This window comes from Bemisia tabaci, chromosome 7 (genome assembly GCF_918797505.1).
Source record: "Bemisia tabaci chromosome 7, PGI_BMITA_v3".
NCBI lineage: Eukaryota > Metazoa > Arthropoda > Insecta > Hemiptera > Aleyrodidae > Bemisia > Bemisia tabaci.
Genome location: NC_092799.1, coordinates 19,054,238 through 19,079,873, shown reverse-complemented (window position 1 = coordinate 19,079,873; position 25,636 = coordinate 19,054,238). Strand labels below are relative to the sequence as shown.

The following is a 25,636-nucleotide window of genomic DNA, read 5'->3' as shown; positions in this document are numbered from 1 at the left end:
GAATGCCTCAAAAAACTATTCCTATGATACGCCACCCTTTGTGGCGGAGGAAATTGGAAATATAGTTCCAGCTAAATAAAATCCACTTCTTGAGTGCTACGGAGGATACGCCATCTTTATTGTTGTATTCAGTTTTACTGCTGAACTGAAAAAAACAGCTCCTCTGTCACACTCTAAAAGTGCGTTAACTTATTTGGCATGGACTCATACAATTGTGTCATTAAAAACAGTTGGAGATAGCATTTTCATGACTGCAAATAGTTGTAAAATACTAAAAATATCTATGAATAAATATTTCTCTCAGAATTTTGGCTTGTGTAGAAAAATCAGAATTTTTAGTTGATCTTTTAATCAATATTTTAAGTAGAACAATTTTGTCCAAAAAATAAAAAAATAAAAAAAAATAAATTGAAAAATATTTGTAAAAATTGTATTTATTGTTATAAAACAGTTAAAATATAGCAATGGTTACTAAATTAATTATAAACATATTAGTATTATTATAGGTACAGTTATTAAATAGCTACTTTGCATTCAAAAATAGGATATTTATCACAAGAATGCATTTTTTTTAAAAAAAAAAAAAAATCAAAAATTAAAACAGCTAACATAGTCTTATTGATTTTTGCAGAAGTAATTGTCATATTCAGTGCCCTACACAGTGAGTGAGGTGGTTAAACAAAAATTAATGCAACATCTTGTGAGTTTAAAATTATTCTCGATGTCCCCAGTCGGAAAGTTATTTAATATAACAAGTAAAAATTGTAATGCCTCAGAGATAATTTTAAAGAAGGAATCTTCAAAAGGAAAAGAAAAGAAAAGCTCAGTAAATTAAAATTATTTTTGGAAATGGAACTAAAAATACACATTGCATCTCAGCGACTGTCAGAGGTAAATAAAAAATCAGATTACATAATAAACTGAGGGAGGTCACTGGGAGAAGTTTAATTATGACACGAGTAAATTGAGTTGGATGCAAATCATAAATAACGCTGATTTTAAAACCAGGGACAACCAAACACAAGGTTACAAATGTAAAATCTGCTCAGACATTGGCCTGATTAATTTTGACACAAATTATATAGTTACTGGAGCACAATATTGATTTGAATACCTAGTCAAGATACAGAGGTCAAGGACGAAAACATTTTATACACAACAAAAAAAAGGGAGAAGAAAGAGTACCGCTCTTGTCAACCTTGCTGTGTTCCAAGAGGATGGGCTAGAGTTTTTAAAGCTCCGATGCACCGATTGAATTTTTGTTTAAAAAAACATTCCTGTAACAAAAATGGACAATTTTAAATATAGTTTCTCACAAATATCTGAAAAACGCCTGAGTAAAATAATTCCCCCGACTTTTCAGCCATTAAACACACCGATTAACTTTACATGTGGAAAAATAGGCGGATTATGGCATTTGACCCTTGATTACGGCATAATAACAGTAATTACTGAGGATAATATGCCTACTCCTGACATATATCTACAATTTCCAACAAATAAGTTTCAATTGAGGTATCGCATTTTGCGTGTTAATAGACTAAATTAAATTGAAAAAGAAAGTCTTGCCTTTACACGCTATGTTGTTTATTACAAGTTGTTGTGGTGGATGTGTCGCAGGCAAATAGTAAAATCAGGCATTTTGTCAAATGCCTAGGTAAATAGTCAAATATTCTAGCTAAAATTGAAATTCTGATTCTTTTCCTATTTTAGACAAAATAATCAATTGACTTCGTATAAAAAAATTCTCAGTAAAAATTTGCATCACAAAATAGTGTTTTAGACGAGTTTTAGCTCCTGAGTGAGACACTTATCTTGAAATTTTCAGCATTTCAGAGAATGCAGCATTTTTAAAATTTCAACATTTAAAAATATGAGAAGCAATTTAAGAGGGATAGACAAAAAAAGTTTGCAGGTTTGATGAGATATTTTTCCACAAATATTAAAAACTCGTGAGCTCTCCGCCATAAATTCACAAAATTTTGTAAACAATCAAAATTTAGCTCTCTGCCTAGGCATTTGAAAAAATGTCTGATTTCACTATTTGCCTGCGACAGATGTACATTTCGGACATCAAGTCCTTCCTCAACAATTTTGTGTTTAAGTGCTGAGGATGAACTTGATGTCGGAAATGCACATCCACCACAACAACCTGTAATAAACAACATGACGTATAAAGGCAAGACTTTCTTTTTCAATTTAATTTAAATAAGTTTTGATCAATCAATACTATGTACCATGTTTTGCTTCCTAAGTAAGCAGGCGTTCGTGGATGCAAACCTATCTTCATGTAAATATGTCGTGGCTTGCCACAACTTACAAGCCTTCCATGGGCAGTAGTTTTACCCAGACTTAGTTGTTCTATGACTTAGTTTTACAGCCAAAGAATAATGAGTCACTGTATCACTGAGTTCCACAGAGATATGATTTCCAAAAGGATCCTACAGGCTATACCTAGAATATGAAGTATAATGCACTCCATCTTACCGCACTTTCAGGTGCTGATACACAGGGTGAACTGGTATTGCTTCGAATGGGATTCAGCTCACATGAGAGTTCATCTTCGTTAAGAATTTCAGACCCTCCTTTCTCACGTATCCGTAATTCCTCCGGAGCACTCAGTGTTGACTCAGCCCTACGTTTATTATTACGATGTCTTTCAGATTTGGTGAGCGGCAGCATATTTGTGAGGCTGGGTGTACATTGAGAATGATTGCAACAGAAAATATCAATCTCTTCGCCGACATATTCTTGACCGCAGCCTCTGTTCTTTCTAGGGGCTAGTTGTGCATGCTCTTTTTTAGCCTGCTGTTCAGCTTGTCGCTTGATCTGCCATGCAACTTGTCTATCAGCATGCCTAGAGTAAAGGTCCTCGATATGATTGAAATTTGTACTGCACTTCTTGTCACACGTACTTTTGCAGCAAATAGCACAGGATTGATTGCACCGTAAGAAATCTTCGGATCGATCTCCCTGAATTTGAAAATAGCTGAAAGTTGTTTGGCAAACGACATCACTTGTACCATGCAGTTTTGCTGGCTCTGAGGACGTCTTACCTGCTTTTTTCATACCAACTGAATTGGCAAGGCTGTTGTGGTCTTCACTAACTGCTAAAATTTGGTTTGAGTTTCGAACATTTTTCTTTGATTTGAACCACTGTGACTCAGTGCTTTTTTTGGTTTTGGTAGTTGAATGTTGCTTCTTCTCTGGAGAGGTGCCTGTTTCCTTGTTCTTCGTTGTTTTTTGAAAAACTGGTGGTGGTGGAATAGGAGGCGGAACATCTTTAGATTTGCTTATTATTTTGGATTTTGCAGCAACATTAGTTAGGAGTTTGTCACTTCTCTTTAGAGCATCTCTTTTTATTGGACTGTCAGATCCACTCCTTTTGCTACAAGGAGTTCTAACTTGGTTACTGCAATTTTCTTTGTCAGATTTTTCTTTAAGATCATTGATGAGAGATCCAAGGTTTTTTTCGAGTTTTAAATTTACACTAGATGACGTTTCGTTCAAATTACATGAACTGCAAGATTTGCGAGGTCTTACACTTAAAAGCACAGGCTTTTCATGAAAAATTGCTTCATTTTCACCGTGCAAATGAGGAATCCTTTCGTTGCCACTTGATGTAAAATAGTTTGACTTCTTACAATTTGATTCTGCTTTTATGCTGTGGTTGCATGCTTGTGAGGATGTTTTCAACTCATGTGTACAATCATTTGACTTTCCCGATGCATTTTCTTTAGAATTTTTTTCCACACTGCGAACAAGATTTGAGTTTGAAAATGCTTTGACAGGTAGAACCTGAATACTTATTTTCACATTTGAATGCTTAGGTAAGCTAATGTTGAGAGCATTCAATCTATGAGCTTTTGAATCTTTAATTTGCGTTGATCTGACAGTTTCGCATTCTTTTCCACGAGATCGCAGACTTGGTTTGGAGGGAAGGTCTGTAGATTTGTTGGCTTCATTATCAGGGAACGTACACATAGGCATCAAGCACTGAACCATGTATGAAAAACAAGCAGGTTTGCTTTTCTTTGAATGAATTTCCTGGGAAAAAAACAATTATCTTTTCATTAAAATCTAAAATGAAAAGTTATAAAATGCAGTACCTACTGGAAAAAAATTGATAACTGCAGAGCAGCTTCATTAAAATTCTAAACTTGGTGACTCCTGAACTAGTCAATGAAGATAAGTTGGATGAAAAAATGAAAAATTTTTCCTTCATCCATCTTAACTTGGTCGACTATTAATCATACATTTTGTCCCAGGATTTTGATGAGGACCATTAGGGGACATTAAATTATTTGCTGGGTACTAGGATTCATTTAGAACACAAAATAATGCCACATAACTCACGTTACTGTTAGCTTCAAGGCCAAGGCAAGGCTGGATCGGAAGCGTAATTCTGTTTTCCTCTTTGAGTTTTGCAATCTCCTTTGATGGCGAGCCACTGAAGGACCCGAATAGCTGAAATTGACAATTTTTACAACTGTTAGAACATATTTTCTGCAATTTACAGCTTGAAACATAATTATGGAAATAAGTAAAGCAATCAACTTTGAGGGAAAATTACTCTGGACACAGGGAATTCTATCAAATCCCTGGAGAAAGTAAACATATACAACATATGTGGATACGTGTCTGACCAAATAGCACAAAGACAAAAATGCATTTTGAAGCATTGAAAGTTTTCATTCTTATGTCATGTCAAACAATACAAAAAAGATCATCTTCTATTAAAAATATGTTCCTGAGGATTATGATGTATCCAAAATAGAAGTATAAAATATTATGCCTCGTACGTTCGATTAGCGAATTTTCATAAGCTCTTACACAAATATTCTGTTAATGAATAAGAACAAGGTAAGATCAGTTGAAAAAGATGAGATCAAAGGAAACAAAAATAAAATTCTCAAGTTGGGGCCTCAGAAAACTGAAACTGTTTGGTGCAATTTGGACGAATTAGCAACATTATAACTCTACAGGGATACCTCAACTGATTGCAGACGATTCCACGAAAAAATTCGAATTTGACCTACTTTATTGCACATTTTGGTCTAATCATGTTCTCTTTATGATCAATAAAATAAAATTGAGTATGAATGGTAAGGATTGAAGAATAGGCAGAACTGATCAAATGAAAAAAAGAATGAACTTACAGATCTTCTGGATGTGGGAACATCATGTTGTTTGTCTCCTTCACCATCTTTCTGAGCAATTTCAGTAGGTCTACATGAGCCCTGGAAAAAATATAAGAAACTTAAAAGAATAAGTGTGCCAAAGCCTACAAAAGGTATACTCCTTAAAAAAAAAGTGAGAAAGAATTATTTACAGGTGACGGATGAAAGTTCATATTGAACTTTTTAGAAATCTTGAATGTGTCACAAAGTGACTGATAATAGTATTTTTTTGGAACTTTTTCAACTTTTCTCCAAGTGATGTGTAAGTAAATAGAGAACCTTATCTCTGCAACCTCTCTAGAACTTTCTAGGATTTTCTTGAAATTTTGGGGGAGTGACACAAGGTGACAAGTGGTGGTTGTTTCCGGAACTTTTTCGAATTTACTCAAAATGTTGGTAAGAAGATTGTGGCTTGCAAAGTAAGTGACAGCTGGTTTTTTTCTCTATTTTAAATGAATGGAGACTTTGATTATCGCTTTCATCTATATTACTTGTTTTCTTCTCAATCATATTTATTTGTTTGCTAGAAAACAATCGGGGTTCGGGCAAAAAAAAATGATGTAGAACAATAAATCATACCTGATTCCCTTGACTGACTCTTTTGTTGAGGAAAGAAGATCCACTGTTGCACGCGCAATAAACAATTGGCTCAGTTCTCAGCAAACATTTTGAGTAAACTCCTTCTTGATTTGATGCAGTGACTGGTGGGCAATTCTGTGCCTGGCAACACAGTTGTTGTTTTTTCTGACCCAGCGGAGATGCCTTGGTGTGTAACTGGAAATGAGGTTGAGAAGATCCCATCTGGAAAGAAAGAGGAAACAATAATTTAGTAAAGTAGTGATGACAAAACCTCAAAATTGGGAGGATCCCACAAGTTTTACCTCCGGTGATAAAACTTATGATTTAAAGACGGATCAGTTTTGCCTCTCATCGTAACGAGAGCAATCATTATTAAGGGAAAAGGCCCTGATAGTTTTGCCAAGGTTGATTTGTTGTTGCAGAAAAGACCTCTCTTAAGGCTAGTAAGTAAAATAACCAAATGGACGATAACTTGAAGGTGATATTTTCCATCAAACTTGGCAGGCTTTATACAAATTACATCCTTCATGAACCATCAAGAAAGTGATGAAAGGTTTTGTAATTTTTTATTATAACATTCTAATTTTTCTAGAGGATAGCAATCTGTGACTTTGTGTTATTATTTTTATCGGTATTTGTGAAAGAAGTGAGGAGAGAAAACAACTGTACAACCTCCTGAACAAAAGAATGGACACTTTCTTTCAGAGGGATCAATTATGGGCTGAACTCTAAGAGCAATAGCCCTTATTTTAATTGAGGCATTTAGTGAAAAAAGGCATTCCTCTGTCAAAGTTTTACAGAATCTCTACCAAAGTTTCCTTTCTCTATGCAGAACCTCTAGGTAATTCTGTCTGAATTTCATACATTAACTCTTAATTGATTATGAAGTACAGATTCAATAAAATTGTCATCAAGCCACAAAATTTTCTTATGGGAGAAAAATATTAACAATGTTGTTCAACACCAAAACTAAAAAGAGATCCTTTTTTTTACTCAGTGCCCCCACTTCCAGAAAAACAAAAAGGGAAGGATGCGTTAATTTGTTCCATAACCAACCTTGAAAACGATACAAATGGAAAACTTTAAAATAAATTATCTAGGGCTTAAAAAATAGAGGAGAAAGGAGACTAGTGTCAGCGTTGTAAACTCTCACTACCAAAATACCCCAAGAACTTTTAAAATCAATTACAGAAAAATTAGTAAAAAAAAAAAAAAAAAATTACAAGCTTAATCGATTAATGAGTCTAAAGAGTAATGAGCAAATTGGCAGCCTGAGCAGACAATGTTTCATTAAACTGAGCTGATAGAATATATTTTGTAAACGAGACTGACATCCTAGTGAAATACAAAACAGCACTATGCAACCTACTATCTAAGATGTTAGCGTGAAGGATTATTTTAAATAACTAAGTCTAGTGCCGTTCTCCTCACCTGATAGAAGAATAGAGAAAAAATCATTGATCAACTTGTTACATTTTCCAGTATCCCAACTTCGTATTTTATTTCCCTGATAAACATCTGTCGCTCCATGATTTTCAGCTTACATTTCTTTAAAATGTACGACTTTAAAATGTAATTAGAACTCCTTTGTCACAGACGGGAGTGAAAGGGGAATTTAAAAGTCTCTATTACCTGCAGTTTTCATGATGATTATTTTTCCCATTTTCTTTGTATCCTGTGTATTCACAGTAATTACAAGTAGAACAAAGGTAAATACATTCAGAAGAGAGAAAAACATCGGAATTGTCAAAACTAAGAATAAGACTCTATGCTCTCATTGAAGAAACCACGGAAAATAGAAAAGAAGATCCAAAAATGGGTAAAAAGTGAGAAAAGTTACGGGGAAAATTACTTTATTGCAATGAGATGGTAAGTAATGAAGGGAAAATATGTGAGAAAAATTGAGCTATCTCATCAATAGAAAAGTTAATAATACACAAAGAATTCAATTTCGGAAGGTTGGCTACAGAACTCATTAACGTACCTTTGCAGAAGTTGGTCTGATTGGAAGTGATAAAACAGCCTGTGATCAAATGACAGCATCGAAAAAGGATCCCACATCGAACTTTGGGCTCAGGGCAAGCATTATTTCCACAACCAGCTTTAGGTAAAGGATCAAGAGTAGAATTTCTGCAACTAGTTTTTGCGTCAGAGCAAGGACTTCCGCTGTTTGCTTTAGTGTTGGTGCAGGAACTTCCACAATGTTTCTGAGGGTCAGAGCTAGAATTTCCACGATGGGCATTTGGGTCAGGGCAAATAGTTGGACATCCACAATTGCAAGATTCCGAGAGGGAAGAAGATCTTTTAACTTGGTTCTTACTTCTTTCATTCCGACGAAAATCAAAACTCCGAGACCGACTGTGTCTCCGCGAATCAAGGCCTTCGCAGCAACTTTTTGAATTTTTTACCAGTTTATCAATGCATTCACACAGATCATTTACCTTATCAGACACATTTTTAGTGCCAATAATGTTGAGTTTAAAATTCTCGTCTTTACACCACTGTAAATTCAATGAAATCAGACATTTTTTCTAATTTAAAATTACTAGTTAGATTACAACTGAGTGAAAATTTACAACTGTCGATGAAAAAAAGGATCTAAGAGCACAGGAATACATTTTTCAGGAAATAGATAAATTTTTGTCAAGTTGACCTCAAAAGCTGAGTTTTGAGTTGTCAAGAAAGAACACTTAGACACATGGTTAATTGACTGACAGCTGAAGTAAAAAAATGCCTATCTTAGATTGCGATGTTGTAAGTTGCGGCTCATACTTCATTGTTTCACAGGAGAACTAACCAACAGTTTTTAATGCAATGTTGTGTAAATTTTCTGACTAATTTTAAAAAAATTTAACCAAATTGCAAGGAAAAAGTTTGATTAGTTTTCTTTGAAGAAAATAAAACATTATCTGAGGATTTTTAACGTTGCAATAACTATTGAGGAACGTATTTTTTGTAAATGGCTTTTGTAATGTTGGAATGCTAATGTAGATCTAGGTCACTGTCATAAACTGACGGCCAAACTCAATTAAGATGAATGACGTAATACTGCCGATCTAAGGGAAAACGCCATGTGAACCTTCAGGCGTTGCCAAATTTTCTTTGATAGAACACGAATTTCCTGGTAAACCTATGAATATTTTCCTTCCAATTTTTCAGATAATTTTGTTTGCAATTGCACCTAAAGTTTCAGAAAATTTCAACGAAAAATATTCATAACTTTCCTAAAAAATAAAATTTTATCAAAGGAAATTTGGCAACTCCCAAATGTTCATACGGCGTTCTTCCTCAGCACGGCAGTATAAGTCTGAGTTGATTTGAAGATCATTCAGATTAAAATCTTGAGGACTGAGCTTTTCTATGCAACCCTTAAAAAGTTGCTAATGAAATTCTGTTTTGCAAAGGTTGAAGACAGATTGAAAGCAACACAAGAAATTGTCAGTTGACATTAGAAAACAGTTAAGCTCGAAACTTACATGAGGAACGCTGACAGAGGTTTTCCCGACTTTGAAAGCACCTAGTGGACGTGGATTTTTCAACGATAACGCAGATGTGGATGAGCTGCCAAATCTGGTGCTACTCTTGCTTATACAACCATTTACGCTACCTTCCGAGTACTGTCTGATTGCTTTCTCGAATCGCTCTTGAAAGCTTGACTGTTGATTTCGTATAGGCGATGGAGATTTCGACAGTCGTTGAGATTGTGGGAGGGAGATACACTGATGAAAAACCGACACAGGTATAAGATTTAAAATATCACCTAAATTTAATGTTGCATGATGAAAATACACAGAAATTAATTGTAACTGTAGTTGAAAAACTTGCCTGCACGGAAACTTTTTTCCATTTTTGGTGGTTGTGACAGATGAGCGTACCTTAGTTCCATTTTCCTGGATACATACATACTCTATCAATTGAAAGATTTTTTTAAGACCAAAGATGTACCTTCAAGTTTTAAAATTTTCATAATTACAATTTTAAAATCGAATAAACTCACTTTCATAATTACTTACGTGCATTGAACGTTGTTGTTTGAATGTTATATTAAAATGATTTTTTATTTTATACATAAGAAAATCCTACTATACAAAATCCTACAAAACAACCTTTGAGCATATGGATTGCATTTTGCAAAAAGGAACCACTAGCATTGCAATGATGCTAAGATTGTGCAACTTCATCTTTTGCAATAAAATTGCGGAAATTGTGAAAAACAATAAATTTAGATGGTTATTTTTGTCTTAAATTTACAGTTTTTAGCGAGTAAGATAGAAACTATTGATGGATAATCGGGTTTTTCCTCCAAGATAAAAGAAGTTGCACAATCTTAGCAACATTGCAATGCTATTGGTTCCTTTTTGCAAAATGCAATCCATATAATGATCAATTCATTACAATCAATCAGTAAATCATGGATAGAATAAAATTAAGGTTCTTACTTTGGTTTGCGTGAAAGAGTGAGAGTTTCTGGGATCTGCAGCGTTCGAAACACAATTGCAGAACTCAAAAAATTTTCTTGATCCTGGTTTTTGTTTACGTTTTCGAACTTTCATATCCAGACCGTATGCGCTAGATTTAGGTTTCCTCGAGACCAAGACCTGTAAAGCATAAAGGCGTGAACAAGGGAAAGTAAATCAGCCAGTCTTCAAACTCTCTCAAAATAGTCCGATAAAAAAATGCTGAGATGCATTTTAAGAGCTTGAGGTTAGCTCCAGGCTTTAGTTTCGAGAGATTTTCAATTTTCTTCATTTTATAATTTAAAATCTGTCACTTATTCAGGCATTGATGAACATCAAAGCTAGCAAGAAAATACGATACAAAAAGTTGGATCGGTTCAAAGTAGAAGACATAGAAAGTTTAGGTCGTCAGAATATTTGTTCAATACATGGCTATAATTGAGTGAATATTTAGTTCATGCTTTCTTTAAGAGACCAAGATATTCTTCGAAGCAAGGTTCCAGAATTTTGAACTTGCCCTTGAAATGGAGCATTGATAAGCAACCAATGTATATATTACACTTTTATGATACATACAAATGATTTAGCTCGGATACATTACCAGTTCAGCTAGTGAAACCTTAAAGAAGATGTACAGAACTTACTGATTTTGGAAAACGATCCAGACATGGCGAGGGAGGTAATAAATTATGACAATCCGGGCATAATTGAAACTGTAAAGAAAGGGATGTACAATTAATTTTGCTCTCTGAAAACTCACAATAAAATGGTCCTTGTTGAAAGACTTGATATTAAAATTGAAAAAAATAATTTTTCTGGAAATAACTGAATCATCCATAAGTCATGACTCTCTCTAACTTATACTTAAAGCAAGGCAGATTCCATACACCTATGTCATATTGTCACGGGATGTTACTATGACAGGACTACTATGGTAGACATCACATTGTATGAATACACAATTATTTATTGACTAACGATTGAGGTCTATCAAAGGGGGCCCAGAAAAATCCTTTCCAGGTAAGCCCTCTCCTCATCAAAGAGGGACTTTTGGTCATTGAATTTAGATCAATTCACTTCCAAGTTTGGGCGATAATAGCATAGGATTTGTTTTGAAAATTTCTTGGTGTAGGAAAATGAAAATCACATTAGCCTCTGGAGAAGATCTATGGGACTCTTATCTCAGGATATACTTTAAGTCTTTCGACTGATCTTCAAACCGCGGGAGAAAACACCAAAATTATTTGTGCAAGCTCACCTTTACAACTTGTTTTGCACCATCATCCGGTGCCTCAAGTTCTGACTGGGCCCCCCCTTCTGGACGCATACCAGGGATTTGGATATCCACCTGTGCAAAATATTTGTATTAAAAATTAACAGTGCCTTGCAGGGTAATCATCAAATCAGACTGTTTGTAAAATACCGGGGTAAATAGTCAAGAGTTTTGCAAATTTTGGCGTATTTCTGCTCTTACAGAGAAAAGATAGATAAAAATATCAAACTATAACTTCACGTAATTAACCAGCATAAAAATGAGCTACACCTTTCATAACTTACTCTTTTAGATACTTGAGAAAAAGTTTCATTGAAGAGTCAAGTTCTCATTATTACAGTAGACATTTACAAAAATAGTCCTGCTGAAAATTCCTTACTGAATAACAATAAAACCTCATTTGAGAAAATTATTGATGAAATCTAGATAAAAAAAGTTTGGCCTGATGGCTCCTGGGTTTCGGCTCAAAGAGGGATAAAGCAAAACTTGAGACACAAAATTTTAAGTACTAGAGGTTCTATGAGAGGTTATGAGTGGTAACATTTCTTCCTAGTGTGACGATTTTTGATGGCGATTGTGATGTAAATAAGAGGAAAAAAATAAATAAAAATGAATCTTACCTTCAACTGTGCTCTGGGGGATACATTCGGAATAAAGTTTGAAATATTGGACAGCTTCAGGACTTCCGAGTTGGGCCTTGGACCAGTTTTTTCCTAACAAGAGAATGACTTATTAATTTGAGGATTAATATAATTAGTTCCAAGTGTGAAAAAGGTAGCCAGTTTGCGATGGAAAAAAATTGCAACTTATTTCGATTTTATTACAGTAAATTTCGATAAGAGAAACCTCTTAAAATAGTGAACAGGCAACATACACATCACTTCAATAAAACAGCAATACTTTTACTATGTACCCAATTTTAATTTGTTGCAACCATTGCCACTTGGGCTCTGGGTTCAAGATGTCGTCAGACCTATCATTTTAGAGCCGAAGTCAAAGTGCAAAAAATGGGAGAAGCAAAATTATTACTTACTTGTTTGGTATCATTTGGTACTATACTCCGCTCACACAACTTGGGTTTGAGATAAGACTCAGGCTTTGGTGAAAGTTGATATTTTGGACAATGCTCCGGTTTCAGAGAGGCCTCTGATGGCAGACCGATCTCGGGTTTTGGACATGACTCAAGATTGTGATCAAACTCTCGTTCGGCAGTAAAGTCAAGCTGTTTAAGTTGTTTTTGGCTGGACTTGGGTTTTACACATGACTCTTTCCCTTTTGAGTCACATTTTCTGGAGTCATGCTGAAACATAAATTGAGTCAATTTCAGAATTAGGCCTACTTGATGAAATACTTATGGTTGTATGCAGACAGACTTTGCTTGATGTGTTCTGAGTAAGAACCGCTCTGAGTTCAAAAATGTGGGTTTGCATATTTAAAACCCTTAACTGGCTTTTCCTTTCAATAAAGTCTGGAATGATTTTCATGAATACTTCTTTTTTCAGCAGTGCCGTTTTACTGTTACTTTTAAAACCAAACATACTTGACTTATGTTGTAGATCTTGAACTGTTGCTTATACATCTTTCAAAATTCTTTCCATGTAGATGGAACTTTAGTTTAAATGCATCTATTGATTCAAAAAAACTGCTACATTATTTTATAGATGAATGACTCAGTTTTTGAGGGGAGTAACAATCATCAAGGGAAAAAATGGAAAACTTCAGTGAGGTCATCGTTGAGAAAAAAAAGTAAAGTATACTTTTAACCGTCTACCGTTTTATCACAAATAATATTGTAATTCTGTCATTGTTGCACATCAAATAATTAGGTTCTCCGGTTGGTTCCTTGTTGTTAGGCTTGGCCCCGGTTCCCTCCACTTTATTTTTGTATTTTAGGCAGCAAAGAGGTTGTTCCATCTACCATTGAAACTGGGCCCCGAATGAAATCTCCTCATCTTTTCAGGTATCAAAGGGCATGGTCAGGGACACCCAAAAATGGTTGAATTTTTTCCAAATTCCCCCCTGGGGAGGGGGGGCGGGGGGTTATATGAAAAACGGTTTTTTGGCTATAACTTTTGAACGGTTTAAGATATCGATTTGAACTTTTTTTTAAATGAAAGGTCGTTTAAAGAGCTTTCTTTTGGTATATTATGTTTAATAGTTAGGTCAAGTTTTGACCAATTTATGGCCTGTCAAAAATTTTCCATGAGTCCAAAAATCAGATTTCTGTAGTTTAGAGCAGCGACGATCGCATGCAGATTAACAAAAAACTGTTCAACTTATAGCCCTCTTTCTGACGGTTAAAATGAGCCCAAGATCATCTTGGGGAAACGATTTGTCTCCGAGTTATGCTTCTTCAAAGTTGGCGCGGCGGGGTCCGCTTCCGCGGGGCAGCGCTCCGGAGTACGATAGTTCACTCCCACCCCCCTCCCGTCATGCCACGCGACGCAAACCGAGGAAGACTACCTTTAATGATCATTTGAACAGATAAATGCACACAATATACGCTATTATGGTGTACAAGTATTATTAAAATTATATTAATATACTAAATAGAAGAGTGGAATCTCACCGAATTTATCATCACCGCAATCCATAGGATCATCGGCAGTGTGATCCGCATTTTCATCCTCATCTTCGTCGTCTGAAAAGCCAAAATCGACTTTTCTGAGAGGGAAGCACTCGTTCAAAAAGGCTGAAGGCGCTGGTTTTTTGTGATAGCGCCCGTAAAACAAATACGAGCACAAGGATTGATGGTACGCGCACCGTTCTTACATGTGCAGTAACTTGCTTTAATGGCCTCGCTGGATTTTTGACTGGTGTCGATTAATATAAATATATGATATTCTTTTTTTGATTTATGCCTCGATAGGATCCGCGATCGAAGAAAAAGAGGCGAATTTACGGAAATATCATATTTTTGAAAATCTGGCAAAAAGTTATCCTTCGTCACTTGAAAGCAATATTTTCCATCAGCAAAATGGTCTGCAATATGACTTGCTGCAAGTCCAATTTGATAACTTCCCGAGAGGGTGTCAAGATCTTCGCTCCTCCACTGTTCTAATTGTTCAAAATGATCTGTCGTCAGGTTTTCAAAAACTACTTTTTTTCGGAGCCATTTCTCGTCCTCAACAATTTGTTCCACAATATTCGGCTCATTTAATTTTTGGAGCATTTGAATGGCAATTTTTGCGTCGTCACCATCACTTTGCAGGCGTTGAAAATATAAATTATGTATCGCGGACACTATGCGATAGTCGTCAAACAAATTGCCGGATCCAGGTATATTGCTTCTCGTTTTATAGAGCGTTTTCAATATAATTTTAATAATACTTGTACACCATAATAGCGTATATTGTGTGCATTTATCTGTTCAAATGATCATTAAAGGTAGTCTTCCTCGGTTTGCGTCGCGTGGCATGACGGGAGGGGGGTGGGAGTGAACTATCGTACTCCGGAGCGCTGCCCCGCGGAAGCGGACCCCGCCGCGCCAACTTTGAAGAAGCATAACTCGGAGACAAATCGTTTCCCCAAGATGATCTTGGGCTCATTTTAACCGTCAGAGAGAGGGCTATAAGTTGAACAGTTTTTTGTTCATCTGCATGCGATCGTCGCTGCTCTAAACTACAGAAATCTGATTTTTGGACTCATGGAAAATTTTTGACAGGCCATAAATTGGTCAAAACTTGACCTAACTATTAAACATAATATACCAAAAGAAAGCTCTTTAAACGACCTTTCATTTAAAAAAAAGTTCAAATCGATATCTTAAACCGTTCAAAAGTTATAGCCAAAAAACCGTTTTTCATATAACCCCCCGCCCCCCCTCCCCAGGGGGGAATTTGGAAAAAATTCAACCATTTTTGGGTGTCCCTGACCATGCCCTTTGATACCTGAAAAGATGAGGAGATTTCATTCGGGGCCCAGTTTCAATGGTAGATGGAACAACCTCTTTATTGTGGTAGCAAAGTTGTTAATGAGCTCTTTTGGGTCACTTACTAGACTTCACTTAAAAATTTTACTTCCATGAAATAGCATTTTTCGGAAGATAATTTAGTGGAAGAACTTTTTCGAAAATTGGCAGGACACTTCTGAGAGTAGAAGTAGCAGAGAGCCTTTTTTGAGGTGTTATCGTGTCCCTTCTATAAGTAGTGGTAGTAGAGAAAATTTCTTGAGGTATTGACAAATAACATATTCATCTTTATTACCATACTGACGAATGATCACATCAGTTAAATTATTACAAATGATTGGCAAGAATATGATCAAAACTTACATTCTTAGGAGTTGATTCATAGGAGACGGAAGCAGGGGGATCACCACTAGGACGGCAAGGCAGATGAGGCGGTCGAGGAGGAGGTGGCGGTTTATTAAAGGTTTTCCCGTCGGAGGGTTTGATGGGACATTCGCACTTAAATGAAATAATAGTCAAATGGATTAAAAATCAAGTCGGTTAATAGTTCAACAAGAAATGGTACAAAATTAACAGGATGGCAAACATGACTGCCCATTGTCAGATCAAACAGGAGTGCTGAAAATAACACCGGTTGAACAAGCTACGCAGTTTTCACCTCAAAGGGGATCATTTGATGAGCTTCCATTCGAAAGCATAAAAGTAGCAATACTTACGCAAACTGGAGTAGATTCAACACATATTGAAATCTTTTTGCAGTATGATACTTGGCCCCTGGACAAGGAACGAATCAAACCACTACACATCAAGTTTTCTCTTCCAAATTTCACGAGAGAAATAAATCGCACGACAGGAACTCAGGAAATGAACTTCAAAACATGATTAATATTGGTTAAATGGCAAAAATACAAAATATGTCTTATAAATGCTCTAACTTCTCATGCATCAAATATATTTGATCCATGTAGAATTTTTTTTGGATATCTCCTTCAAAAATTGATTTCTTATTTGTTCGTAGTCTGAATCGTTCTCTCTGTAAGATTTTGATGAGAAAATTAGTGACTTCTTTTTAATGCAAACATTTTTTAGTGGCCGATTTGTGATTTTTTATCGAAGCTTAGTGACATTGGAATACATTTCCTTAGACTCAGTTTTAAAGTAATTTACTTCTGAAAAAGAATGTGGTTTTCTTGCGAATACACTAAAAGTTTACTTTTGAGTTCAAATTTTTCGACAGTCTCTGAGAGCGGATTTCCATGACCCTCTGAGGATGGTATTTTGCTGCACTTATTCTGAAACTTAAGTAGCCCACACTCGTAGGGTTTAAAAGAACAAAGCTCTTGAATATATATCTATGTATGTGTTAAATGAGAACAGTAGGTAAATGGACTTAGCTGAAAACACTTCCCATCGCAAAACATTAGAAATTCAAATTTTTGAAGCTAACACAGTCAAAACAACGAATGAATACCAAGAACAATAAAGAAATAATAGGTTAGGGCAGCTGCTATTAAATTGAGTAAAATCATAGAAACTTACACTAAAAAGCACTTTTTATGTCCATGAGGTTTTACAGAAACACATTTGTTGTGATGAGGCTTTGCAAGAATTTTTGATTATATTGTGCATTTGACAAAAATGTATATTAACTAACTTTAGTTATAAACGGCTAAAAAACTTGGAATTTTGAAATTACAAAAAATTTAGCAGAATCTGGTAGCTATGGAAACAGAATTCAGCAATGAGTTAAAAATTGGGTTATTCTTTGCAACATATATATTATTTAAAGAAGATGATAGTAATGATGATGATGATATAAAAAGTAGATATTGGGATGTTATTTCGGTACCTAAGTCCTAATGCCATTGATGAGCGCGGAATGTTCTGGAGGAAATGAGACTGTTGTTAAAATTAATTATAAGTCACATTCATTTCCAAGTTTAGTAGACACTCTCTCAGCCAGTGCAAAAGCCGCACATCAGAGTATTGTTTCACTCCCTTGTTAGAATTTTGTATCAGAAAGCACATTTTTAAATTTTTTCTTTCACAGTTTTGTTGGGGCTAGCTTTGGTGGCAGGCAGTTCGCTACCAGCGTTAGGGTCCCCAATTCGGTCCCTGATGTTTAAGGGTTTTTGAGGACACTTTAAGAGTCTATTATTGTGGCTGTGGATGATCATGCTACGCCAATACCCTATCTCTCTGAAGCACCAAAATGGGGGAGGGCATGGTTGACCGGTAGTAGTCAGTCCGTACTGTTTGACTGTGTTGTGATAAATTGTAAAATCACTCGACAAGTGTGCTACTATTAGCGCAAGCGTCACCTATCATTGGGAGATAGAAACAACTCAGTCCAACTCTGTACGAACATGAGCATATTCCAACTCGAGATGCTCCGCAGCATTGGGCACAGTTGTCAAAAAAGCCACTCTATCGGTTGGCACATCAGAGGGCCACTGAGAATACAGTAAAGTGACACTGATTGAATAAGGTAAGGAGCCAGTCCAACAATTTCCTCGGACCCCTCTCGTCCAGGAAAAGGGTCCATCTTAGAAGTGAGTATAAAGAAGTTACTATTACTGTTTGATCAAGTGGCAAAATGCAACCGACCGATCTGGGTAATTCCTCAGAAATTTCGTTTACACCCTCTTCAGAGAGAGAATGGAAATAGTTTAAAAAACCCATGAACCATATTCTGAAATTTATGATGAAAAGTGATCAAACATAAGGAAAAATTCTCAGGTGAAATGCTTTTTTCATTTTTCCCTCAATAGATGATGCGGTAGTTTAAAAAAACTGAGCTTGAATTTTTTTAGTTTTTCAGCAGAAAAATGTTCTCTTAGAGTAGCTGTATCTACTGTCACAAAGCTATGTTCCTGTCATGTAGTATATGGCATGCTCAAAGTAACCTCTCGTTGGAACCCTGAGTTATACTTAAATTGTGTAACGTAAGAACTTACAGTAGATGTATTAGAATTGACTGACTTCATGACTATTCTTTTAGGTTTACGCCATAGTTTCCTGGAATTTTTAGAGTGATTTTTATTCTTTTTGTACGATGAGTCTTTCTGAGGGCAGAAAAAAAAGGTTAAACTAAAATAAAAAACGGATGAAAGAGGAAAAAGGATGTGTATTAATTCTAACAGAAAAAATTATTGATAGAACAGATGGGTACAAGGATGGGATTGAGACACATGAGGAAGGAAAGACATTGAATTTTTTAAATGCTAACCTGCAAAAAATTGGTGAGAGGCATACAGTAGGTAATTGTCATTCAAAAACTTTTTTGACCTCTTTTTGAAGAAGCAAAATAGGCAGACTTTTAACTTAATTCATCCAAGGTGTCGGATTCATTAAACAAGATGAGGAGACATGAAGTTTTTTGTGCACAAATAATGCGTTGAAAACCTGTAAATTTCTTCTCAGTCCAGGATTATTGAGGAGACATCAGCTTTTATGAATGGAATGAACTCTTGGTGACAAACATGCAGGCAGAAGAAATATTTCCGAGCAAAACGTTCAAGGCTCACTTTCTTTCTCCTTTTTCTGATTATTGTTCTAAATAAAAGGTATTACATACCTCGCAAAGTATGGGCATTAGATTTGCAGAATTTACACTGCATGGATCCGGGCAGGGGCAGATAATTACTTTTTGCCTTCGAGGCCTCATCTGCTTTTCCTAAGGACAGAAATCAGGGAAATTTTATAATTTGCGAATGAAAGTATGAGAGTACAACAATAAGTATGTTTCCCTACTTTTCTTTCTCCGCAACTATTACATAAGTTGGTATGACAAGTGACTGTCCGCAAGAAAAAGGGACTTCAGTCCACACTGGCAAAGTTTTCCATAGAGGGATTTTTATCGAGATGGGTAAAAAAAAATCAAAATTGAGATTTCGAAGGAATTTTTTCTGAGGTGTCCTAAAGAATAAGTTGCCAGTAACTTAATTTATTCTTGTGCTAATTAAGGACGTAAAGCTGCAATATCTGCCAACTTTGGGTCCTGAACATGGTATATTCATACTTGAATCAGTGAGAACGAAAACACACCAACTCGGTAACTCCAAAATGCTCAATATTCGTTAAAGAGAGTCAGTTTTCATAAAGGTCTTTAGAGTTCACCCATCTGCTCCAACTTGGACCTATAAGTGTCCTTACGTATTTGTGTTTCGGCACCAAAAATCTTTTTCTTGTGCTAACTTCTTCAACTACTGCGCAGTTTTGCGTGTCTTGATTATTTTCATTTTTTCGAGTTGGCGTGTTTTCGTTTTCACTGATTCACTTAAGACAGCTATTTCTTCAAATTACGTTTTATCAAATGTGAGGCTTAACCCACAATAAATCCTGTTTGGCGAGATATTTCAGGTGTTTTCCGTTTCAAAATGTTTGAAGAATATTCTTCAATTTTCTGGTACCTCCAACTTAATTTTGAGTTTTTGTAGACCTTTTCCCACGGATGATCAATCATTAGTATACAAGAGCAAACTATAAAAGGTAGTTTTTGGGTCATATTTTCAGCTTTAACTAACAGACCAAACTAATTTCTAGTAGGGGGAAAAAATAACTTCCAGTTCTTTTTGCCAAATTCTTCTATTCATCTGTTTTTGTGATGGATTAATGATTCCAGGCCTTTTTTTAGATTCTTTCTTTGTTCTCATGCTTTCATCTGACGCATCATTTTTCTGACGGAACCTCCACATTATCTAAAACCCCTAAAAATTGAGAATTCCCCCAAAGAAGATGATTCAGCAACAGAACATGGTTTCTTAGACATAGTATGGCTTATTTTATGAAAAAACAAGTCAAGTAAAATATGTTGGTTGAGGATAAACAAATAAATGGGAAAATGCAAAAATGAGAGACTCACCAAGTCTCTAACCCTCCTCCTCCCCCTCTTTGTACTTATTTCAGCAAACTCATTATTGCGACTAGGATTGCAAAAATCTTTCCTGGGCTGGAATACATCCATTCCATCACAGCAAAAATCCTTATTTGGCTGGCATGCATCCATTTTGTCACAGCCAAAGTCTTGGGTCGGACTAAAATCGAAACAGTCTTGTTTTTTCTCTTTAGGTGAGCAAGACCTCTTGGCTCTTATTTTGCAGCAACTTGTTTGCACTTTACAAGAGCTTGTTTGCTCCCTACAAGGGTTGGCTTGCTCCGAACAAGAGCTTCTTTGTCTCTCTCTAGATCTAGAAGAGCAGGATTCTTTTCTCTGACGACAAGGAACTTTTTGAGGGCAACAAGGATCTTTTCTGGGGCAGCAGGAATCTGTTTTGGGACAACAAGGATCTTTTTTGGGACAGCAGGAATCTTTTTGAGGGCAACAAGGTACTTCTTTGGGGCAGCAGCAATCTTTTAGCGGACAACAAGGATCTTTTTTGGGACAGCAGCAATCTTTTTGTGAACAACAAGGATCTTTTTTGGGACAGCAGCAATCTTTTTGAGGACAACAAGGATCTTTTTTGGGACAACAAGGATCTTTTTTAGGACAGCAAGAATCTTTTCGAGGACAACACGGATCTTTCTTGGGACAACAGCAATTTACCTTAGAGCAGCAATTAGATCTACTGCGCTTTTTACAAGGAGATTTTGAGGGCGTACATCTTCTTCGGGGGCTGCATTTCCTTTTGCATGTTTTGGATCTTCGTCGTTTAGATGGTCTGCGACAATATGCTGGAGGTCTTGGCGGAGGAGTAGGGCATCTTTGTGGTCTCTTATTTTCTAGGTTGTAAGGATGGATCAGCCTAGAGGGTTTTTTCTTCAGTTTCCTGCAAGACTTTCTTTTTCGGGGTGCAAGAATTTTACATGCAGAAGAGCTTTTGGCAACTTTACAATTCAACTTGGAGGTGCTCCTTATCCTATTAGCTATCCTAGTATAACTGTCTTGAGAGCAAATGTCTCCTCTGCTTCCTTTACGTCTCCTTTCTCTTGGTGAACAGCAAATCTGAGAACAAATTTAAATTGAACAGCAATATCAAATTATCGATTCCTGCTAAAGTTCCATAAGGATATGACAGCTTTTTGAAAAAATGGGGGGGGGGGAGGAAAGCTATTGGATGTCAGGGTAAGTGAACTGAAAAAAATGTATGCCCAGCTGCCAGGCTTGCATTATGAGGTCTAAAAACACTCAAATGTACATAGATCATCCGATTTGACCCCAGCTTCAATTTATCTGCCTGAGCTGAACACTCTCAATCTCCAGTCCTGTACTGATACTCATTAGAGTTCAAATTGTTTAATCCAATGAAAATTTTTGGCCTTGATTTCCCTGCAAAACAGCGTGGACCCAGCAATATTCTACTATTCTGTCATTACCAAATTTAGAGATTTTTAATTTGTTTGATTTTGACTAGTAGGACATCCTTAGAAAACAAAATATCTATCTACCTGGCTTTTCATGACGAAGGGAACTTCCAAAAGCAGGCTCCACTAACATTGTGGCATTACAAATGTTAGAGAAACGCGTCTTCATCATAAAATGAACTGTATTTTAGAACAAGCCGGGATGAATATTTTTGGAACATACCTGTTAACAATGAAATGTTGATTATTTATAAGGCAGAAAAGGTAATCAGTACTAATTTGAAGTTTGATTTATAGTAAATATTGCTGGGAAAAAAATATATTGAAAGTTCCCACTATCTCAAAATACACTTTTAGCAAGAAGAGAAATACTAACTGTTTCTCTCTTGATCCAACAGTTTATTGCTTTTCTTTTTTCTCTTTTGAATTTCCTTTTCTTGCAAATACCATTATGCTTCCTAGTAAATTCAATTTTACAAGGCAAATTATTCATGCGCATCATGGTTCTTCTTCAGTCACATTTTGGATAGTAGAGCAGACACAACCGACTGCTTATCTCAAAACTTTTCCTCCATTTATGGTAACATCAAAATCACACAATGGACCACTAGACAAGGTACGAATTTAAGCATTCTAATACATGTTTCCTAACCAGAATTTCACGCGGCACACGATTTGCGCAACGAAAATTACTGAAATCAACTCCTAAGGAAGATATTAACGTTTTTATTTCACATTGGTTATGAGGAATTTGAAAGGCCCGCTCACAAGAAACTCAAAGCTCTGCGTAAGTCAATTCGCGCACCACAACGGTTTCAGCGAGCCTCTCAATCGAGCAAACGTTCATTTCCAACCATGTGTTGTTCAAACTATAAGCAATTTGCTTTAACTGAGCCAAAGCGTCAAGATTGAGGTTGCCAGATTTTTATATCACAGAGATTGTCATGATGACATTTAGCGCGCGATGTGAATCACGTATAGCATTGAGTTTTCATGAGCGGGTGGTTTGAATTCACGCATCAAGAATCATTTAATTTCTTCGTAAAGCGTTGATTTCAGTAGTTTTTGTTGTGCGCATCGTGTTCTACGTGAAATTTCGGTTAAAAAACCTGTATCAGAATGCTGAAATTCGTACCTTGTCTAGTGGTCCATTATCATGGCAGGCAATTTAGTAAAAAATCCTTCAAACTGCATCTTTAAGTCCTCAGTAGTTCTGTTAGAGGTTTTACAAACCATGCAGAGGATAATTCCATTAAGATTAGGTACTTGTGTAGTGAAAGAAGTAAATATGAAAGAAAAAAAGACACAATTTTCCCTTCAAAATCTTGTCTTTCTAGAAAAAGATTTACGCAACTGGAAGTTCAGAGGTCAACTCGGATATTATGATGATATGGGTTATGGGTTTGGCACTCAAAGAGTACAACCAACTATTTAGCTGTAGGTCAAGGTTATAATAGTTTTAACAAGATATCCTACTCACCAAAGCACAGCATTTTGCTGTACATTAATAGAACTCAAGAATAGAAAGCGATTCACACAGAATAATTCAACTAAATAAAGGGTGAGGGAAACAAGTAGAAATTTTGAAATGAGCGGCATGAGACATTTTCAACCAAAAATTTTGATCAATATGAAAAAAAAAAAAAAATTAACATTGTTGACAATCGACAGCCTCCATTCCTCAATCTCATCATATGTTTTTTAGACTTCTTTGAACAGATGTCTAAAACATCTGGTGTCTATCAAACACTTTCCTAACCTGCAATACAAAAGCAGAATTGGAAATTGGTTTTGTTAAAAAAGAAGAACGGACACTGACCATAAGGCAAGTAGATGAATTTTGAAATAAAAAAAGGGAAGAAATGGTAACTCCAAAAGATGTTGAAAAGGTTTGTTCTTGAAGTTTTGAAATTGGCTGTAGTTGAATACATCGTCACCTTCCAGGCAAAGTATCACAAGCGCCATGCGACGTTTAAAAATTTCCACCGCCGTTTTATTTTTTTACAGAGAAATTGTTCAACGAAGCTGTCCGAAAATTTCACTGAATTTTCTTGGTGCTGCCGATAAAATTTAGTGAAATTTCCGAACAGATTCAACCAACAATTTCTCAGTAAAGAAATAAAATGGCGGCGGAAATTTTTAAACGTCGCATGGCGCTTGTGATACTTTGCCTGGAAGGTGACGACATGATCATCACTGATAAAATTGTTGTTGATTACTGAGAAAAATTATGATTCCTCTACCCAAGAGCGGATCTTTTAGTGGGGGAGAGAGGGGCTGAAGGGCACCACGTCAAGGGAGGTCTAGGAAAATCTCAACCAAAAGGTATTTGCAGAATTCATACAGTTCTAAAAGAGGGTTGCACGGTTTTTTCAGCTATAAAGAGGTGGTCTGGAGGCCACTCAAGGAAAATTTGGAAAATTTGAACCATCTCATGAGCAATTTTAGATTGCTCTCACTGCAAAATGGATCATATTATATTTCAAAGAGGAATTTGTATAACGCAATTACTTACCAAAATACCTCTCACATTTCTTAGGAGAGGCATAGTAGATGGGGGGCAGTGGCAAGCCACCCCCCCCCCCCCCCCCAAAGTTCCGCCCTGGCTTCAACCTCTCCACACATTCACTCGAGTGATGAGCTGTAAATCCAGCCACTAACATGGGGGATGTATGTAACACACAGCTTCATGTCCATATTCCTGCACAGATTATGTTTACCGTCTTAAAGATCACAGAGTGTAAATATTCATGAAAAAAAAAAAGCTCGATTAATCATGGAGCAGGAAAAAAATGCTATACTTTACTATTTGATATTATCCTATGACTGTGTTAATACTGCAATAACTTTACTAAATTTACAGAATTAAAACTCTGAATATTCAAATCTTTTCCTTAAATTTTGTTATTGAATGGAACTGATTGAGGAGACCCTGTCTTAAAATTTTAGACTTCACCTGTCGGCCTCCTGTGGTGTAGTGGTTGTAGCGCTGACCCTATGACCAAGAGGTCTCGGGTTCGATTCCCGGCCAGGTGATCTGAGTTTGATGGTTTGGCAATGGTCACCAGGGGCTGGGGTGATAAGCATAGGATTAGCTAATAGGCTATTTGAAATTGTTAAAAAAAAAAAAAAACCCTAGTAAGCTGTACTCTCAAGTGCACCCGTCAGCAAAAATATTATATTAGGAATGATGAAACAGGATTTTGCAGATGAAATCCTTCTGGATGAAAGATTTTCATTCCAGAGAAGACCTTCAACCTGTATCAATTCCCAGGAATACCATGACTTGAGGATCTAGGAAAAATTAGCAGAAAATTGAAAAGCCAGTTTAAATAAGACCAATTTGGGGACTTGCAGTTCACGCTGATGGTGAGATTTTGGAAGTTGATCAGTCCCAAGAGTACCGGGTTTTCGACAAGGTCAGACTGGTGTCCAATATAGGGTGTCTATTAAGTAAAACATTTTCACAGATTTTGGCTGTCCAGCCAAAAGAGGATGGTAGATGTGCGCATCTTCTTAGTCCTAAACTGGGATCAAAATCAAATTCCACTTCGTTTCGCATCCTCCAACTCGAGATGCTTCCTTGAAAATTACAAATTTTCTTTTATTCCGAAAAGAGAGGAAAGATACAATAGAAAAACTTACACTTTGAAATCCCTTAAATCAAGCAAAAAAAGACGATCATGGCTTTGGAAAAGACTCCTTACATCAAGGCTTATTACTGTTACTGACATCATGAGATGGAGAAGTCAGAGGAAAATAGGACCTTGAGAGAAGCGAGAAAATGAATAACTAAACAGTAAACCGAAGTGAAATTCTTTTAATTAGAATTCTTCCTAGAAATCACACTCTTCAAAATTCACATGTTCACGTGCTCTTTTTCCTACTTTCTAAAAAAAAGTAAACAAAAACCTGAGGAGTAAAGAAACTAAAA

The 25,636-nt window shown here is 36.1% G+C and overlaps 1 protein-coding gene across 9 annotated transcripts; it reads right to left on the bottom strand.

Moving 5' to 3' along the window:
• Nucleotides 1-533: 533 nt before the first annotated feature.
• On the bottom strand, nucleotides 534-25,605 carry LOC109029658 (uncharacterized). 9 transcript variants are annotated; one of them, XM_072302185.1, is made up of 18 exons: nucleotides 25,348-25,603; nucleotides 24,218-24,403; nucleotides 21,787-21,925; nucleotides 20,264-21,343; nucleotides 18,977-19,075; nucleotides 18,357-18,464; nucleotides 15,763-15,897; nucleotides 12,523-12,789; nucleotides 12,110-12,202; nucleotides 11,475-11,564; nucleotides 10,861-10,929; nucleotides 10,199-10,357; nucleotides 9,236-9,478; nucleotides 5,760-5,981; nucleotides 5,160-5,240; nucleotides 4,357-4,467; nucleotides 2,488-4,047; nucleotides 534-1,277 (listed from the first exon to the last, which is right to left on the bottom strand). In XM_072302185.1, the coding sequence occupies exons 3-18, from the start codon at nucleotides 21,796-21,798 to the stop codon at nucleotides 1,194-1,196; spliced, it is 4,413 nt and encodes a 1,470-aa protein (XP_072158286.1). In that variant the 5' UTR covers nucleotides 21,799-21,925; nucleotides 24,218-24,403; nucleotides 25,348-25,603; the 3' UTR covers nucleotides 534-1,193. The 9 variants fall into 9 exon arrangements, with proteins under 9 accessions (XP_072158286.1, XP_072158289.1, XP_072158285.1 ...); XM_072302188.1 differs by lacking the exon at nucleotides 21,787-21,925 and having other exon boundaries at nucleotides 20,945-21,343; nucleotides 25,348-25,605; XM_072302184.1 differs by lacking the exon at nucleotides 21,787-21,925 and having other exon boundaries at nucleotides 25,348-25,604.
• Nucleotides 25,606-25,636: the final 31 nt, after the last annotated feature.

Excerpts from the sequence above, each read along its gene's own strand:
- LOC109029658 (XM_072302184.1), bottom strand. The coding sequence starts at position 24,250 with ATGCCTCTCCTAAGAAATGTGAGAGGTATTTTG. Across the intron at positions 12,203-12,522 it reads TACCAAATGATACCAAACAA|GAAAAAACTGGTCCAAGGCC; the intron begins GTAAGTAATAAT and ends TTCTCTTGTTAG. Across the intron at positions 10,930-11,474 it reads GTGCAAAACAAGTTGTAAAG|TTTCAATTATGCCCGGATTG; the intron begins GTGAGCTTGCAC and ends CTTTCTTTACAG.